Raw genomic sequence first — 20723 nt, 5'->3', positions numbered from 1 at the left:
ACTTTTTTCGACAAACAATATATGTCATGGAAAATGAACAGCGCTTTGGGGCATATCGTTGCTTGTCACCTGTCGTCTGAAAGGAGAAAAAAAGGCAGCTAAACTTGCATATTGCAAAGGAATGTTTCCTGTCTAAAGAGAGTTTTTGTTAATCTGCCTTACACAATGTGTAAAACTATAGCTGGAGCATGACAATTTGGATATCGGGGGGGGGGGGGGGGCTGAAAAAATGCTGTACCAAGCTCTGCAGTGGGCCGGTAGGAAGTAATCGCACACGGGATGGAGGTTATTTGCTGCGGGCTTTACGAGTGTAAACAGACAATCAACTAATGTAAGATTTGGGGGTGCAACACAAACTCTTTTATTTGGAGAGAAAAGGAGGTTTTCCCTCTATTTGTTGTTCCACACTACTTAAAGAGTCACTCTCTCATCCTAACAGGAACGTAATGAGGCGAACACAGAGGGTGGTCGTACTTCTGTTTATCTTTCCCTGAAGGTCCAAGAGATCACCGCTGGCAACATTAATCAACATTAACGTTGACGTGTTTTGCTCCATCTCTTTGTTGAACACAAAGGAAATGATCAGTTTTTATAAATGAATAACTATGGCAACACAACTGGGGACGCAAATCAGTGGAGACCGCAGTGAACTAGTATCCATCCACCAATTGCCTTACATCGTTTCCATAGAGATGATTACTTCATACGGAGAAGAGAAGAGGGAGATGATCTTCCTCTCTAAATATGAAAGAACACACCCCTTTTTGAGTGTACAAGGCATTTTTGTGTTTGTTTATTTGGGTGTGTGTGTGTGTGTGTGTGTGTGTGTGTGTGTGTGTGTGTGTGTGTGTGTGTGTGTGTGTGTGTGTGTGTGTGTGTGTGTGTGTGTGTGTGTGTGTGTGTGTGTGTGTGTGTATACAGTATACAGTGTACGCCTGAGTCTCTGTGTGTGGCAGGAGGGACAGAAAACAAGAGTGGGAGTGAGGGAGAGGGAAAGAGAGAGGGTGTGCAACAGAATGAAATATGTGGGAGATGGAGAGTGGAAGAGAGAGAATGGGGAATGTGCGAGACAGCACGTTGAAAAAATGAACAAGGACATGAGAGGACTGGAGTTGAAACGGGCGAGAAAACAGAATGTACAAGAGAGGTCGAGACGTCCAGAGGGAGAGAGAGGAAGAGAGAGGAAGAGGGAGAGAGCAAAACCCAAAGTGAGTGAGAGCAATAGTTACTGAGAAAGAGTAGGACTGTGTCCCAAATGGTAGCCTATTTACTGCATAGTGCACTCATTTTGACGAGAGCCCTATGGGCCCTGTTCAAAAGTAGTGCACTATAATAGGGTGCCACTGGGAATGGGTCAGCCAATGGAAACTAGGAAAGTTAACAAAACTCCCTTAGCTCTATCCCATAAATGCGCTGCATGGTCATTCCGACGTCTGCAGTGGCCGTACAGCATTTACGGTGATACGGCCCCTGCAGAAGTCAGGGCATTCATGCTTCTTGCACTTGGCAGAACAGCACAGAGCTGATGTGAAGGACGTCGTGTTTATACAGGACCTCCCGCCCCCACCTCCCGTCAACCAATCATGTCAATGTGGAGCTATATATGCATTGTTAAAAATGTAAAAGGCGCACGACGATGTGGTATGGAGCTCAGTTTGTGTGTGTGTGTGTGTGTGCTAACAGCCAGTGGCTCCTCCTCACCTGTATCCGTTTAGGAAGGCCTCCCCCCCGGAGATGGAGATGTCCCCCGTCAGCATCTTGAAGGTGGTGGTTTTTCCTGCCCCGTTAATCCCCAGAAGTCCAAAGCACTATTAAAACACACACACACACACACACACACACACACACACACACACACACACACACACACACACACACACACACACACACACACACACACACACACACACACACACACACACACACACACACACACACACACACACACACACAGAGAGAGAGAGAGTGGAGCCCTCATTAACAAAGAACATTGGATGAAGAGATCCAAGACTTCCAATGGAGCATCTCATTACGGAACAAAAACCATTGGACGAAGATGATTCAAAGAACAAGATGCTCTACTCTACCGTAACCCTTTATTGAGGTAAAGGTTTTGGTTGTAGATAATGGAGTGTGAATCATTTCTGACTGATCCAATAAATGGATTCAGTCATTCAACATACATGATTGGAATAGCACTTTTGGTACTAGCCTGTTGACTTACTTAACATATAATCGTATTGTTTGTGCTGTAGGAACTGTGTGTCGTAAGAGGCAGTGCCTGCGTCACCGTGTCAATATTATCTGAGTTATCCACACATTGAAACAAAACAAATTGACAGGAATTTATGTACACAAATACACATGACCGTTCAGTGTCAACATTGAGTGTCTTACATTAGGAATACCACTCATACATTCAACTGTCCACACGTGACACACACACACACACATTAAGATGCAAAACACACACACCACTCACCTCAATCCCCCACTATAGCCACCCCCCCACATACAAACACACCAGAGCATTCTGAACACCATTTCCCCTTCTTTCCCTAACCACTTATCATAACACTTCTTCCTCTTCTTCTCTCTCTGACAGAGCCCTCTTCTTCTTCTTCTCTCGACAGAGCCCTCTTCTTCTCTCTCTGACAGAGCCCTCTTCTTCTTCTCTCTCTGACAGAGCCCTCTTCTTCTTCTTCTCTCTGACAGAGCCCTCTTCTTCTTCTTCTCTCTGACAGAGCCCTCTTCTTCTTCTTCTCTCGACAGAGCCCTCTTCTTCTCTCTCTGACAGAGCCCTCTTCTTCTTCTCTCTCTGACAGAGCCCTCTTCTTCTTCTTCTCTCTGACAGAGCCCTCTTCTTCTTCTTCTCTCTGACAGAGCCCTCTTCTTCTTCTTCTCTCTGACAGAGCCCTCTTCTTCTTCTTCTCTCTGACAGAGCCCTCTTCTTCTCTCTCTGACAGAGCCCTCTTCTTCTCTCTCTGACAGAGCCCTCTTCTTCTCTCTGACAGAGCCCTCTTCTTCTTTCTCTGACAGAGCCCTCTTCTTCTCTCTCTGACAGAGCCCTCTTCTTCTCTTAGACAGAGCCCTCTTCTTCTCTCTCTGACAGAGCCCCCTTCTTCTTCTCTCTCTGACAGAGCCCTCTACTTCTCTCTGACAGAGCCCTCTTCTTCTCTCTGACAGAGCCCTCTTCTTCTTCTCTCTCTGACAGAGCCCTCTTCTTCTTCTCTCTCTGACAGAGCCCTCTTCTTCTTCTTTCTCTGACAGAGCCCTCTTCTTCTTCTTTCTCTGACAGAGCCCTCTTCTTCTTCTTTCTCTGACAGAGCCCTCTTCTTCTTCTTTCTCTGACAGAGCCCTCTTCTTCTTCTTTCTCTGACAGAGCCCTCTTCTTCTCTCTCTCTGACAGAGCCCTCTTCTTCTTCTCTCTCTGACAGAGCCCTCTTCTTCTTCTCTCTGACAGAGCCCTCTTCTTCTTCTCTCTCTGACAGAGCTCTTCTTCTTCTTCTCTCTTAGACAGAGCTCTCTTCTTCTTTTCTCTCTGACAGAGCTGACACACTTCCACTTCCTCCTCCAGGGCACTTCTTCTGAAAACACACCTCCTGGTCAGGTCACCCTACTGACCCTACCCTACCCACCTAAACCACAGTACCTACCCACCCTACCCTATCTAACCCAGCATACCCTACTTACCCAACCTAACCGACAGTACCTACCCACCCTACCCTACCTAACCTAGCATACCCTACTTACCCAAACTAACCGACAGTACCTACCCACCCTACCCTACCTAACCTAGCATACCCAACTTAACCGACAGTACCCACACACCCTACCCTACTTAACATAGCACACCCGACTTACCCAACCTACATTAACCTACAGTACCTACCCACCCTATCCTACAGTATCTACCCACCCTACCAAACCTAGCATACCCTACTTACCCAACCTAACCGACAGTACCTACCCACCCTACCCTACCTAACCTAGCATACCCCACTTACCCAACCTACAGTACCTACCCACCCACCCTACTCTAACTAACCTAGCATACCTTACCTACAGTACCTACACACCCTACCTAACCTAGCATACCCTACTTACCCAACCTACAGTACCTACCCACCCACCCTACTCTAACTAACCTAGCATACCCTACCTACATTAACCTACAGTACCTACCCTAACATAACTAACCCAGCATACCCTACCTACATTAACCTACAGTACCTACCCTAACCTAACTAACCCAGCATACCCTACTTACCTAAACAACATTAACCTTAGAGTACCTACCCACCCTACCCTACCTAACCTAGCATACCCTACTTACCCAACCTAACCTACAGTACCTACCCTACTCTAACTAACCTAGCATACCCTACCTACATTAACCTACAGTACCGACCCTAACCAAACTAACCTAGCATACCCTACTTACCTAAACAACATTAACCTAGAGTACCTACCCACCCTACCCTACCTAACATACCCTACTTACCCAACCTAACCTAGAGTACATACCCACCCTACCCTACCTAACCTAGCATACCCTACTTACCCAAACTAACCGACAGTACCTACCCACCCTACCCTACCTAACCTAGCATACCCTACTTACCCAACCTAACCTACAGTACCTACCCACCCTACACTACCTAACCTAGCATACCATACTTACCCAACCTACATTAACCTACAGAACCTACCTACCTACCCACCCTACCCTACCTAACCTAGCATACTCTACTTACCCAACCTACATTAATCTACAGTAACCACCCACCCTACCCTACCTAACCTAGCATACCCTACTTACCCAACCAAACCTACAGTACATACCTACTCTACCTAACCTAGCATACCCTGCTTACCCAACCTCATCTACAGTACCTACCCACCCTACCTAACCTAGCATACCCTACCTACCCAATTTAACTGACAGCACCTACCCACCCTACCCTACCTGTCCTAGCATACCCTACTTACCCAACCTAACCTATAGTACCTACCTCCCCATCCTACCTAACCTAGCATACACTACTTACCCAACCTACATTAACCTACAGTACCTACCCACCAATCCTAACCTACAGTACCTACCCACACTACCTAACCTAGCATACACTACTTACCCAACCTAACCTACAGTACCTACCCACCCATCCTAACCTACAGTACCTACCCAACCTACCTCACACACTAACCACCCTGCCCAACCTAACCTACCCAACGAACCATTGAGTTTATCGATCCATTCTTGTTTCCAAACCCTGTCCTGTGAAAGTGTGGTGGCAAGACGAAGCTGGGGTGTAAATAATGCATGAAACAAACTATGAGATTCAGTCATATTCCGCTGGCATTTACATTCAGTTTGGCGTAAACAGGGCGAGGAGAACACACCCCTCCGCGCGGGTAGGTGTCAGCATCGGAGATCCTGTTGAAATCAAAGAGTTCTGGGATGTGAGTGTTTGTGTATGAGAGCGAGAGAACGAGAGAGAAAGCGGAAGAGAAAGTATTGAGCATGAGATGGATCAGGGATTTTTTCCCTTGGTATCAACTTATTAGTGTGTGTGTGTGTGTGTGTGTGTGTGTGTGTGTGTGTGTGTGTGTGTGTGTGTGTGTGTGTTCGGCTCACCTCTGCGGCTGGAACGCCCACACACACCCTGTCCACAGCAGGAATCTTCTTCCCCGAGTACACCTGCAAGGAACAGACGGCATAATTAATCAGAGGGAGGTAAGAGGCGAGGGAACGAGAGGCCTCCCCTCTCTGGACACGGATCCCAATGGCATTCTATTCCCTATACAGTGCAGTACATTTGGCCAGAGCCCAAGTAGTGGACTAATAAGTAGGGTGCCATTAGGAAAGCAGTCCTAGCCTCAGGTGGAGTCTGCTACTCACTACACTCTGTTTATATTCATTATGCCTCAGATAAAAAATAACCTTCATCAACTAGTATTTCGTGTACACCACCTATCATGTCATTCAGTCCATCTTACTTTTTCTTGCATGCCCCAAACGCAATAAGTTGGTTTGCCATTCCAAACAATATAATTACCCCTGCCCCTCCCCACAAAAAGCCCAATCGTAGCCTATTACCACTTTCAAAAACAAAGAGACATGGGGCTGCTTATAGTTGCTTAAAATCACATGACGCACACCAGATGAGGTCATCAGTGTCTCCGGGTGATGTCATCGGAAACACGTATCTTCTATCGTTTTGACTACAAGACATAGAAACCCGTCGTTTTCACGTGGTGCTGGAGATGCTGAATTTGATGTTGAAAAAAGGGTAGTTTCTCTTTAATGCACATAATATAAGACAGTGGATAAAAGTGTGAAATAAGAACATTAGACTGCATACTTGGGCCTATGGGGCCATCTGAGGCTCAGTCAGGGGTGGACTTAGTGATTGGGAAGCCCCCAGGCAGAGGCTAGTCTGAGGCCTGATGGTACTGTAAGTCTACCACTGGGCTCAGTAACCCATTGACAGTTTACACGGAGAGTACAACAGTTTGGTATTCTCCGTAGGATTCCGACTCCCGCCTAGATCTTGTAGAAAACTGCAGATGAGAATGTGTCTGGGTTTCACTGCTCCTAGCCTGCAAACTAACTCTCCATTTGGTGTTGGAATTTAAATGTAATCGTTTTTTCTTCTTCTTCCCGAGCAAATATCAAATCTCAGCCGCAGAGGTGCAGCCCAAGCAGGCTACTCACTCACCTTCCTCCAGCAAGTCAAAATTCTCGAGTCGGGCATCAGACGCTGCTGTTGCGAGTAGCGGTAAACAAACCGACACTTAGACCAGTAAAATGGGTGCGGGAGTGTACAAATAACCGAGCAATTGTCAACAAAATGAAGCACTTAGCATGTCAAGCAACATTTCCACCTCGGGCCGACCACGAGGAGCGAGTTTGAAGTGGTTTCAAAGGGAAGTTAGATGTATTTTTCGGTGTAAGAAAAAAAACAGAATCTTGACAAGGTTCTTGGCAGGTCTGGCAATTGAGATCTCATTCAACACTCGACAGGAAGGACGGACGCAGCTCTACACTCCTTGGGGGATGAATTCCAGGATAATTGTGTCATTTGTATTTCTGTCTACCTCTTCTCAGGTCTGAATCATACAACCCTAGGTAAGAGACCCACGGGGGCATAATGGCATACTGTAATGACATCATTATGGTCGATAATTGATGTCTGCTCTCGTTGTAAAGAAGTCGGGGACCTAACGCACGTCAAATGCTCTGCTGGTCTATCTGTCTGCCAGCCAGCCTGTCTGTCTGCCCATCCATCTATGTCTATCCATCTACAGTATTTATATCTACAGAATCTATCTATAGTATTTATAGCTATATCTATGTGTCTCTGGATTTTCCTCTGACCAGCCCTTTCCTATCCATGTAATGCAGGTGCTATGAGTTAGTAGTACAATGGACATAAGGAGTAAATGCATGTTTTATGTTCACTTCCTGGTCATTGCTACGTTAAAATGAGTATATGACTGTGGGCAGGCCAGGGTATGTTAAAAGTGTGCATGAGCCTACTCTCTGGATTTATGGGACACCTTTACAATTCCATTCATCTTTGGAAGAAGGTACTTGAATATTGGGCCATGAAACACCTACTTACAGCAAGTCTTTCTCTTCCTGGTCAGTGTGTGTATTCGGAGCCGTGCCAATGGGGCCAAAATTAAGTTACAACCTTTTGGTGCAGTGAAACACTTGGTTTGGAAGTAAATGATTAAGAATCAACTTTAACTGCGCTCTAGTAGCCAACCCTTCCCCACTCTTTCAACGGAGGTGTTCCAAGTGGTACCCTATTCCCTTTATAGTGCACTACTTGACAAGGGCTCTGGTAAAAAGCAGTGCACTATATAGGGGAATAGTGTGCCATTTGAGATGCAGGCACTGCAACCTCGACAACAAGAGCCCCCCCAGCGCCAGTTCAAGCCTGACAAACAACAATGTCTTATTCATCGCCGTGATAGTGTGTCAAATGTGCACCATGTTTGCTTAAAAGTCCTGGGGGCATGCACTATTGTTGGGGACTTGGAAATGCTACTTCCCTGGATTGCATGCTACTTTGGGGTTAGCGTTCTGCGCCACAGCACAGGTACAACACTAGTAGACACGGGTGGAAGAAGCAAAATGTCCTATCCTAACAAGCATCATAGCTGTCGAGGTGGTGGCGAGGGGGGGCCAGTTAATCAGATGAGACAGCTGGGAAAATCTGATGCTGCTCGACGGACCACACACATACACACACGGTTTAGAGAGAGCAAGGATTTTCTGTATTTTGTGACCCCAACAGCTGGGGTCACAAGCCTGGCTGGGAGACACAACACAAAGGGCTAAACTAGTGCTTAACTTTTTCGTGAAACACATATTAAAGAGACATTACACTTTCAAATCAAAGTATGTCAGACCTTTTCAGACCTCGAAACTATTCTAATGTCAAAAGGAAATCACGTCCCACAACATCGACATTAGTCTACTTTTGAGGTCTGAAACCATCTGACTAACTTGAATGTATTTGTGAAATGTCTCTAAGTTGCTGTTGTTGTATTAACATCCTGTCACACGGCACTTCAGTAATTGAAATATCCCAGTAAACAGTGTGAACAATGGACACCCCTCGCACACAAATGACACATCACATAAATATTTGATTAATCACCAGAAATAATTCTAAAAGTAATTATATCAAAGCGGTCAAATCAAAATGCTGCTAATCTTACAGTATTTATCTGCCAAGCACTGAGCTCACGTCGTAATATGGATACCGTATTCACATGACTCCTATAACATCAAACAGGCGGTGCGGCATAAGAACATTTCTCTCCTAGTTTCTGAGTGACTGGAAGGTCACGGTAACAGCGCGGGGCGTGTTAGTGCTAACTGGTGGACGTGCTGTCATAACGGACCCCATCGATTACGCCGCCGCGGTAACAGCTAAACCAGAGGTTAAACTAACCCATGAGGCCGCCGCAGCCGTTGTTGTGAGGTAAATGGTTCTTCCTGAGTGAAGGAAGAGGAGGAGGAGGAGGCATCTGACAGATGATTGATGGGCTGTCAATCGCTTGAGAGACATGCTCAGATTTATGGCGAGACCAAGGCGGTGCGGCGGTTGAGGTGGCGCACTCATTGATCAATTCGTTATCTGCGCTCTATGGCTGGATTGCACCAGTTGTGGTGGGAGGCGATGGGAGCGCTCTCTGTATCTTCCAACCGATATAAATCAAATCATGTGTTGAGGCACCTTGAAGAGCTTTGTGGTTTTGTGTCGTTCTCCGCATGTTTCAGTGTCACTGTCAGTACTACAAGAGCGAACCCAAAAACAGATGCATGACAACAAAACGGATGGGTCTATAATTGAAACTTGATAGGAAGGTACAGCGGTACTCTGCTGTTGTGACGCTCACCACTTCCTGTCTGACAAGGGATGTCATAAAGGTGAACCGTACTGTACATACAGTTGAAGTCAGAAGTTTACATACACCTTAAAACTCAGTTTTTCACAATTCCTGACATTTAATCCTAGTACAAATTCCCTGTCTTAGTTCAGTTAGGATCACCACTTTATTTTAAGAATGTGAAATGTCAGAATAATAGTAGAGAGAATTATTTATTTCAGCTTTTATTTATTTTCATTACATTCCCAGTGGGTCAGAAGTTTACATACACTCAATTAGTATTTGGTAGCATTGCCTTTTAATTGTTTAACTTGGGTCAAACGTTTCGGGTAGCCTTCCCCAAGCTTCCCATAATAAGTTGGGTGAATTTTGGCCCAGTCCTCCTGACACAGCTGGTGTAACTGAGTCAGGTTTGTAGGCCTCCTTGCTCACACACGCTTTTTCAGTTCTGCCCACAAATTATCTATAGGATTGAGGTGAGGGCTTTGTGATGGCCACTCCAATACCTTGACTTTGTTGTCCTTAAGCCATTTTGCCACAACTTTGGAAGTGTGCTTGGGGTCATTGTCCATTTGGAAGACCCATTTACGATCAAGCTTTAACTTCCTGACTGATGTCTTGAGATGTTGCTTCAATATATCCACATAATTTTCCTGCTTCATGATGCCATCTATTTTGTGAAGTGCACCAGTCCCTCCTGCAGCAAAGCACCCCCACAACGTGATGCTGCCACCCCCGTGCTTCGCGGTTGGGATGGTGTTCTTCAGCTCGCAAGCCTCCCCCTTTTTCCTCCAAACATAACGATGGTCAGTATGGCCAAACAGTTCTATTGTTGTTTCATCAGACCAGAGGACGTTTCTCCAAAAAGTATGATCTTCGTCCCCATGTGCAGTTGCAAATCGTAGTCTGGCTTTTTTTTATGGCGGTTTTGGAGCAGTGGCTTCTTCCTTGCTTCCTTCCTTTCAGGTTATGTCGATATAGGATTTGTTTCACTGTGGATATAGATACTTTTGTACCTGTATCCTCCAGCATCTTCACAAGGTCCTTTGCTGTTGTTCTGGGATTGATTTGCACTTTTCGCACCAAAATACGCTAATTTCTAGGAGACAGAACACATCTCCTTCCTGAGTGGTATGACGGCTGCGTGGTCCTATGGTGTTTATACTTATGTACAATTATTTGTACAGATGAACGTGGTACCTTCAGCCGTTTGGAAATTGCTCCCAAGGATGAACCAGACTTGTGGAGGCCTACAATTATTTTCAGAGGTCTTGGCTGATTTCTTTTGATTTTCTCATGATGTCAAGCAAAGAAGCACTAAGTTTGAAGGTAGACCTTGAAATACATCCTCCAATTGACTCAAATGATGTCAAATAGCCTATCAGAAGCTTCTAAAGCCATGACATCATTTTCTGGAATTTTCCAAGCTGTTTAAAGGCACAGTAAACTTCTGACCCACCAGAATTGTGATACAGTGAATAATAAGTAAAATAATCTGTCTGTAAACAATTGTTGGAAAAATGACTTGTGTCATGCACAAAGCAGATGTTCTAACTGACTTGCCAAAACTATAGTTTGTTAACAAGAAATTTGTGGAGTGGTTGAAAAACGAGTTTTAATGACTCCAACCGAAGTGTATGTAAACTTCCGACTTCAACTGTAGCTCTAAGCTAACTTATCACAGGTTACAGAATGTGAAACAAGACGAGACAAGACCTTATGAAGTTACTTTGTCTGCTGTGGGCGGCAATACATCATCCAGTCCCAACTGCTTTTTTCAAAGCTAGATCGTTAATTACCTCGGAGTGTGAGTGAGTGTATCCGTGAGAGATTGAGAGGGGGAAAGATTGAGTGGGTGAGATGGCGCGAGATGACAAGGGAGGGTTTGAAGAGACGTCAAGTTTGGACAGATGTCGACGGAGGGCTGTTTGCCGCGGAGACGCTTCCTGCCGCCACGAGCTCGAGAGAAGAACATCTGGCCTCGGCCAGAGTGTTAATCTGGGCGTGATTAAGTGGCCTCCGATACCCGGCATGCCGTGCAGCACTCGCATGCTCACTTGCCGAAAAACCTTTGAGGGAGGGGGGGACGAGAGTTGTTGGGCTTGGCGGCATAGCGAGAGAGAGAGAGCGAGAGCGAGAGCGAGAGAGAGAGATCTCATCAGTGTTGCCTCACAGAATATCCATACCCCTCCCTTCCTTCACACACTTCTCCCCACACTCCCAATGTGTCCGTGGAGTGTGGAGTGACTACAGCTGCACCTCGCCAGTCTGCAGCATACTGTGACAGATTAACGACACCCAAGAATGAAAGGAAAGGGAGAAGGATACCAACAGACACAGCTGGGGTAAACATTCAGAACGTCAGAATATTGCAGATAGAAATGTAGCAAAGAAACCTGTCATTTGCTACATAACAGGAAATATAGTATACACTTACTTACTTTCTTGTGTTCTTCTTATTTCTTATTTTTATGTCTCGTGTGTTTTTGTTCTACCTTATGTTATTTTTAGTATTACATTGTTATAGATTACTGCATTGTTGCGGTTACAGCTGGCATGAAAGTCATTTCACTGTGCATGTGACATTGAAACTTGAAATCATATTTGTTAGATTTTTTGTAATGTCCTGAACAGACCCTAGGCCTTGAGCATTGAGGCCCCTGGATCATATTCACTAGGAATAAAACAGAAGCACAAAGGCTGAAACTGAGAGGGACTACCTGATCTTGTCCAATAAGAAAACACTTTCTGTTTTCCATTGGGAAATGTTTCGCTACAGTATGCACTAATGAATATAACCGTGATGTTGCTACCACTAAGTGTGGTAGTAAACGGTGCCACTGTACCTTAGAAAGATCGCAGATTCTCAACAGGTCTTTCTCTGAGCCACCTTTATGGATGCGTGCACGCTCCCGTGCCACGTCCACATCTTCGTCCTCCTTGGAGAATGACTCTCCAGAAATCAGTCTGGAAAAAAAAGAAGGATTCAAAAACACTTAACCCACACACTCACCACAATCCCACAAAGCCAACAATACAAATCCCAAATGATGACCTGTTAATACACTACATGATCAAAAGTATGTGGACACCTGCTCGTCAAACATCTCATTTCAATATCATGGGCATTAATATGGAGTTGGTCCCCCTTTGCTACTATAACAGCCTCCACTCCTCTGGGAAGGCTTTCCACTAGATGTTGGAACATTATTGCAGGGACTTGCTTCCATTCAGCCACAAGAGCATTAGTGAGGTCGGGCAGTGATGTTGGGCGATTAGGCCTGGCTCGTTAAACATGTATTGTAAATGTTTATCAGCACAGCATTATGACAGCATTTTCTAAACTGCAGAGGGGGTTCTTGCTATTATTTTGTAGGTTTCCTATAACATTATCTTCTGTAGAATGCATTTATTAAACCACTCTTGTACAGTATATTCAAATCTAGATGTGCAGTACTTGAACAAGGATGGCTTCAAATTTACAGAAAGTAGTCAGGGGTTCCAATTCAGCTCAAAGGTGTTTGATGGGGTTGAGGTCGGGGCTCTGTGCAGGCCAGTCAAGTTCTTCCACACCAATCTATACAAACTATATCTGTATGGACTTAGTTTTGTGCACGGGGGAATTGTCATGCTGAAACAGGAAAGGGCTTTCCCCAAACTGTTGCCACAAAGTTGGAAGCACAGAATCGTCTAGAATGTTATTGTATACCATAGCATTAAGATTTCCCTTCAGTGGAACTAAGGGGCCCGAACCATGAAAAACAGCCCCAGACCATTATTCCTCCTCCATCAAACTTTACAGTTGGCACTATGCATTGGGGCAGGTAGCGTTCTCCTGGCATCCGCCAAACCCAGATTTGTCCATCAGACTGCCTGATGTTGAAGCATGATTCATCACACTTCATCAGAATACGTTTCCACTGCTCCAGAGTCCAATGGCGGTGAGCTTTACACCACCCCAGCCGACGCTTGGCATTGCGCATGGTGATCTTAGGCTTGTGTCCGGCTGCTCGGCCACGGAGACCCATTTCATGAAGCTCCTGACTAACAGTTCTTGTGCCAGAGGCAGTTTGGAACTCGGTAGTGAGTGTTGCAACTGAGGACAGACAACTTTTACGCCCTCCACGCTTCAGCACTCGGCGGTCCCATTCTGTGAGCTTGTGTGGCCTACCACTTCGTTGCTGAGCAGCTGTTGCTCCTCGACGTTTCCACTTCACAATAACATCACTTACAGTTGACTGGGACAGCTCTCTTAGGGCAGACATTTGACAAACTGACTTGTTGAAAAGGTGGCATCCTATGACAGTGCCGCTTTGAAATTCACTGAGCTCTTCAGTGAGGCCATTCTACTGCCAATGTTTGTCTATGGAGATGGCATGGCTGTGTGCTCAATTTTATGCACCTGTCAGCAATGGGCGTGGCTGAAATAGCCGAATCCACTTATTTGAAGGGCTGTCCATAAACTTTTGAATATATAGTGTATATCCTAAATGTTTTTCACTAATGGGAGAATTAGTTTACATTTTCACAATAAAATGCAATTTTATTAATGGAGATACTTGCTTCTACACCTGCATTGCTTGCTGTTTGGGGTTTTAGGCTGGGTTTCTATACAGCACTTTGAGATCTCAGCTGATGTAAGAAGGGCTATATAAATACATTTGATGTGAAACATAATTACGAACCAAAGTTATTATTATTCTACTCTTGCCTGGGTTTGTAGCAGAACTTATACTGGATAAGGAGAGTGATGGTGAACATGACTGCCCCCTGGATGGCCATGGCACACAGGTTCTTCCCCACCATGTCCCAGCTGAGGGGGTCCTGGTAACGGTCTTCCCCTGGGGGAGACAAAAAACACAGTTCTTCATCAAGAGAAACATAATGTTTGTAACTGCTGTGTATCATAATCACGTTAGGTGGGTGTCACTGGAACTCAATGGTAATGGTCTAAATCTCAGCGGCTCAGAACCACTGACTGACACTCATAGAACTACCTTCCACCGTAATCAGTGGGAGACATCTGAACAAATGCACTTTATTCTAAATGGGAGCCCTTTCACTAATATAGATGTTTGTTTAAAGCTGACAGCAACTGACTATCTCTCTCTCCTCCCTATTTCTCCCTCTCTGTGCTGGAGGGATGATGGACAGAAACGGAAGTGTTCAGTCTCATTCTCCAGCAAATAGGCCCTCTCCAGACTAGCCTTTTAAGTTGTGATTGCTTTCCTCATTACATTTTTCGCTGCAAATGATTCTCTAACGGCTATTCCTTGCCACATCTATTCCCCAGATAAAGCCTTTGCTCCTGCCATTCATGTGTCTCGCTGCCTCTAAATCTCCCCTGTGTACATATTCCCTTTTGTTTTCTACATTTTGTGTTGAGAACGAAGGGCTACGGTCGCGTTATTGGTCAAATGTAAGTCCCCCTAAGGGACTAAAAGCTGCTATTTGGTAATGATGTAGCAACACATAAGAAGTGTACTGCAAAAGGCACTATGTAACGGTATGAAGAAGATGGTGTGAAAGCATTGTATAAGTAGAGGACTACTTTTAAAGTAGCTAAGCTATTGGTGCTTGGCTAATCTTAAACCCAAAACGTGCACTACCAAATGTTACATTAGTATGTAGCAAGTGGAAAGTTTGCACCTGTTATTCTGAATAAAATATTGAAAGACAACACCAAAGCTGAAGCCATGACATCATCCTTCTTTACAGCGTACTTTCTTTTCCTCGTACCACTCAGCTTCATTTGACCTTTCATCCTACCACTTACGTTTAATTCCATCTAGCTAGGAGGGGAACGCTTTGCACTGATTAACCTTTGTTCTTTGCTGTTACCCATAGTAATATAATACTAATAATAATAATATATGCCTTTTATTCAAAGCAATTTACAGTACAGTGAGTGCAAACATATACACTGAGTATACAAAACATAAAAAAGGTGAAAGCTATGATCCCTTATTGATGTCACTGGTTAAATCCACTTCAATCAGTGTAGATGAAGGGGAGGAGACAGGTTAAAGAAGGAGTTTTAAGCCTTGAGACAATTGTGACATGGATTGTGTATGTTTGCCATTTAGTGGGTGAATGGGCTAGACAGAAGATTTAAGTGCCTTTGAACGGGGTAAGTGCCAGGCGCACCCGTTTGTGTCGAGAACTGCAACGCTGCTGGGTTTTTCACGCTCAACAGTTTCCTGTGTGTATCAAGAATGCTCCACCACCCAAAGAACCTCTAGCCAACTTGACACAACTATGGGAAGCATTGGAGTCAACATGGGCCAGCATCCTTGTGGAACACTTTCAACACCTAGTAGAGTCCCTTCCCCAAAGAATTGAGACTGTTCTGAAGGCAAAAAACAGTTGTGGATGGACAACAATTTACAAATAAAATGTTTGATAACTGTCAGTGTCATTTCGCAGTTTACTTGTTCATATTACAGTTATGAATTCAAATTTAAAATGGTAATGTGTAATTAAAAGTACAACGTGGGGCTCCCGGGTGGCGCAGTAGTCTAGGGCACTGCATCGCAGTGCTAGCTGTGCCACCAGAGACTCTGGGTTCGCGCCCAGGCTCTGTCGCAGCCGGCCGCGACCGGGAGGTCTGTGGGGCGACGCACAATTGGCCTAGGGTCATCCGGGTTAGGGAGGGTTTGGCCGGTAGGGATATCCTTGTCTCATCGCGCACTAGCGACTCCTGTGGCGGGCAGGCGCAGTGCGTGCTAACCAGGTCGCCAGGTGCACGGTGTTTCCTCCGACACATTGGTGTGGCTGGCTTCCGGGTTGGATGCACGCTGTGTTAAGAAGCAGTGCGGCTTGGTTGGGTTGTGTATTGGAGGACGCGTGGCTTTCGAACTTTGTCTCTCCCGAGCCCGTACGGGAGTTGTAGCGATGAGACAAGATAGTAACTACTAACAATTGGATACCACGAAATTGGGGAGAAAAGGTAAAAAAAATTAAAAGAAAGTACAACGTTATTCAGTTTGAGTGTAATGATAGTATACTGTATGTATAATATACTAAAAGACTGAAAAAAACTATTCATTTAAAGTACAATTTTAATACGTGTGTTGAAGTGTAGTGATGGTATGCAGATATATAAGTTTGATTTGAATAGTTTCACCATCCTTCGATTTACTCCGGGATGCTCACCTAAGCTTTCATACAAGGTGGCCATAGCCTGGTTCTTGCCCATGTCGATGAGCCCTCGACCCAGACAGAAGTGCGGAAAAATCAGCAGCACCTGCTTCACAATACCATTGATTTTCGAGATGTTCTGTGGGAGAAAAAACACAAACAGAAAAACAACAACAATGCATTAGCGACGCATAAAAGACTAGAAAGACTGCAAGATATAAGGGCAGATTGTTATTAGGGGTGACACATGACAGAGAACCCGCTGGATGTGTCTGTGTTGCACCCACCAAGGCACGAGTCTGTCGAGTGACCTGAGGGAAGCAGCGGGTTTGGAACCGCCGGCGGCGGTAAAATAGTGTTCGTGGAGTCGAGTTTTCCAACACTCGCCAGATAATTAAAGCACATCATCCATGCTTGCTCATCAGTGGAGGCACACTGCGTGCTTGAGTGGGGCGCCAAATGACATGGAAATGAGCCTCGGCTTCTTGACTCGTTATTAAGGGGCACGCTTTCTCGCTCAGTGATGTCTCTCTCACCCGCGAAATGTGAGGGCAGGAACAGCTGCTCACACATACAGATGGAAACTTTCTCATCTCAAGCCCTGAGACATTGAAAGATGAACACATTCAGAGTGATATACACACCCACTTCTCACTTTCCCACTTGCAATAAAATACAAACCTACAGGCACACAGTCACACTATCGCACAAATTCACAGTCATCTTATTGGCTGTTTAATTACTTAGGTTAGGCCCGTTCATATCTGGTCCTTCCTGATTAAGCCACCCCTCCTGAAATCCCTTCTCCTCCCTGTGGCTATACTGCGGAACGATGGCGCCTTTTAAAGCACACAAGCCCTAATTAATTAAATGAAGAAGGAATGAAAGACAGCCAGACTGCACTGACTACTACAACGCCAGTCTCAGCTCTCCACATCGCTTTCATTACAGAGGATTGAGGGAATAAAGAGAGGGGGGAGAGTGAATCAGAGGGATAGATGAATAGAGAGAGAATGAGAGAGATGGAGGAAAGATATTGCCACTTCTGCCTGTTCTAAAGCAAGGTTATGCATAATGCATACGTTTGGTCTCAGGATAGTCTTCAAAGACGCTAGCGTATATTGAGAAAAACCATAAATTCTCTGTTTCCTCTTTTGGTAGGCGAAAAGTGTGATGCGTTTCTTAACATGGTGCAATGTGGGGCGGCAGATGAGAATGACAGATGGCACCTTATCGTTGTCAGATTTATTCATGGAGAGTTGTTGCTTTGCAATGTTTTCCTCTAGTTTGAGGAATGACATCAATGAAAGGATTTACTTGGTCTGCAACTCAATGACTTGTAGATTCAATCAATTGCGGTTCACACACACTGTTTCTGCTATATTTTAAGCACAGGTGTGGTTTAGAGGCACTATCCAATGGCAATGTCCACAGAGAGCTTTTGCAGCATGTTGGATGTGAAGCAGTGAACACCTGTCATACAATCTTAGAAAAAAGGGTTCCAAAGAGGTTCTTCAGCTGTCCCCATTGAAGAACCCTTTTTGGTTCCATGTAAGAACCCATTTGGAGAACCAAAAAGGGTTCTTCAATGGGGACAGGCGAAGAACCGTTTTAGGTTCTAGATAGCACCTTTTTTTCTAAGATAGTAGAGCAAACATTCAGGATGAATTTAGCAGTACAGTTTTCCTTCATCTGTTATGGATGGAATTGGGATCTTTGGTCATGGATGGTAACTTACTACCGTCATCATTAAAACAAATTTGGTTTAGGACTTCATGTATGACGTCTGTGTATACAGCAGTAATAATGTAGCTCAACTTTAAGTAAATATGTTATCTTCTCCTAATGGACGAACTTAAGCTACAGATCAAAGGTTAGAGTTCACAGCTAGTTTACATGCAGCAGTAATCTGAGCATTTCTGCCAGGGAGTTACTGTGCAGTCCGGGCCTAATTTCCCTGCAGGCAAGTGTGAATGCAAAACAAAAATACCTAATTGATTATGGTGCCACAGCTAACTCTCAAATGTCAAGCAATATGTCTGCCAATTCATCTCGGTCTTATTGGACTTTCTACCTGTTTTCTCAAAGACTTAAGGACACGCTAGCCAACTAAAATGTCAAGCGTGAAATCTTGGCTAATAATCTTGACATCCATATAATGTATTACATAGTTACTTTTTATTTTCAATGCTAAGAAGCTCAATTTGAATATATCTGGTCATATCAACACATTCTGGGCCCATTCCTACTGAACTATACGTGAAAGTGTTATTCATCATGGTCAAACTTCAAGAAGCTGGCAAAAGGCTAAAAGAGCCTGAAGTTAGAAACATAAGTGAATTGGAAACAATTAAATAATAAAAGCAAACCAATGACCTTGTGCAGCCGAGGGCACATTTGTCATCGAGAAAGATTTGAAGAAATAGAGACCTAAGGAGATCAATATGTGAAATAACAGATCTTCTCTTGACTGGGTGTTTATCAAGGAGATCAAAGAGGTTTTTAGGCAATGATGAAACGCTTGACAATTTTCTTCAAAGTTTGCGCTATATGCCCATAAATCATCTCTGAATGGGTTCTGAAGGGGGAAAATCTCCAAGGCTCTCGTCTGACCCATATTGCTTTAGTGTTCATATTCCCCAAGCATCGCTTCTATCTTCACCGGAGGGACTTCCGAAAAGGAAAATATATGGCTGGAAGCGCCGTGGGGATTGCGACCGTTAGCTGATTTCTCAAACTATATGTGTAAAGGGAATTCAATTGAAACTTCATAATCAGTAATGTACAATACATCCCAAATGGAATTTAACATAGTACAGTACTGTATATACAAAAACACTATATTATACACTAAAAGTGTAGACAGCTGATAAACACACATTTTCCTGTATTTAAACACATATCCCTCCCCTCACCACCTACACACATCACTACGCCAAAGCATGTCACCTCAAAGCATATAGCACACTACAATTAAACTACATCATGTCCCTGACCAATACAGCCCCATCGACTTCCTCCCTACCGACTCACTCTGCCTCTAACCTGGCCAGATCCATGCCCTACAGGCTTGTCTGAGTGGCTAGCGGCTGGTCTATTGACTCAGGTGCTGTCTCATGCATGCAAGGCAGGCTGCGATTGATGCGATGCTCAGGAAGCATGGGGGGGGGGATCTTCCATGCTCCCTCGCTCGGGCTCCAGATAAAACTGGGACATAAAGTACTAAATGTGATGCTGTAGTGTGCTTTGCTTTTGTCTCAAGATTTGGCTTTAAAAAAAAAATCATTCCCTATAGACTACCAGTCATCGTCCCATAGGGGGAGCTATTCACTTTGACCTTCAGTGGAGAAATAAATGAATGAAGAGAACTTCAACTATGCTGTTCCCATTTTAGCTATCGTCACAGCACAGGGTGGAAGCGAAGGAATAAAAGCATGAAAGCGTGGAAATAGAGACGACAGAGAAAGATTGAGCTGCCAGATATCTCGATACAACCTGTCGCGCTTAACTGTGTGTGTGTGGGGGGAGGGGGGGGGGGGGGGGGGGTTGTGCATTCTTATCTACGTCGGCCATTTTGGCTCCTTTCTGTTCATCGGGTTCATCAGAAGAGAACAGAGGAAATGTGGAAACCGACAACATCCCGGCATGTCGCAGCCTATTTTTCCAGGCGGTCCAACAGTGACAGTTCAACTCTGACAGTCGATTGGTAGGATAAGTGATGCATCAGTCCGGGACCGTGGCCAACTACAGGGCTCGTATCTGCATTGACATCCTCAGGAGTGATAGCTGGGCTGTTATTGTCCCCTGTCTGGCATGTCTCAATTGACCCTCAGAGCTACACTACACAGCAGGCTTTCCAATACACTAGGCAAATGCCCTTGACAAGGAAGAGCCTGGTAAGTCACTCTCACAAATTGTCAGTGACCGGCATGGGCTCCATTATTATTGCCAGAGCCCCTTATGAATGAGATTCGCCAAAACAATACTGATAAATATATGGGAAAACAAGTGACAACAAAAATATGATTTTGTTTGATGGGGAGGTTGTCAGCGAAAAGACAAACCAAAAACAAATCAATGATGAACGACGGCTATGACAATAATGAAATCTCTATGCAAACGAGGTTGTCTGGTTATGTAAAAAGGAGACCGCCGACATTAAGCTGTGT

General features: G+C 44.7%; 1 protein-coding gene across 1 annotated transcript in view; it reads right to left on the bottom strand.

Annotated features, from left to right (window-relative positions):
* Positions 1-20723, bottom strand: part of LOC120030237 (phospholipid-transporting ATPase ABCA1-like) — a 218291-nt gene that overhangs the window by 32717 nt on the left and 164851 nt on the right. Inside the window, exons 37-41 of the mRNA XM_038975583.1 lie at positions 16570-16693; positions 14126-14255; positions 12261-12381; positions 5642-5704; positions 1702-1808 (exon numbers count right to left, since the gene is read on the bottom strand). Of these exons, the coding sequence (XP_038831511.1) occupies positions 1702-1808; positions 5642-5704; positions 12261-12381; positions 14126-14255; positions 16570-16693 (545 nt within the window). The remainder of the gene's footprint in view (positions 1-1701; positions 1809-5641; positions 5705-12260; positions 12382-14125; positions 14256-16569; positions 16694-20723) is intronic.

Source organism: Salvelinus namaycush, chromosome 36, assembly GCF_016432855.1.
Source record: "Salvelinus namaycush isolate Seneca chromosome 36, SaNama_1.0, whole genome shotgun sequence".
Lineage (NCBI taxonomy): Eukaryota > Metazoa > Chordata > Actinopteri > Salmoniformes > Salmonidae > Salvelinus > Salvelinus namaycush.
This window is presented reverse-complemented; position numbering and strand designations above follow the sequence as displayed.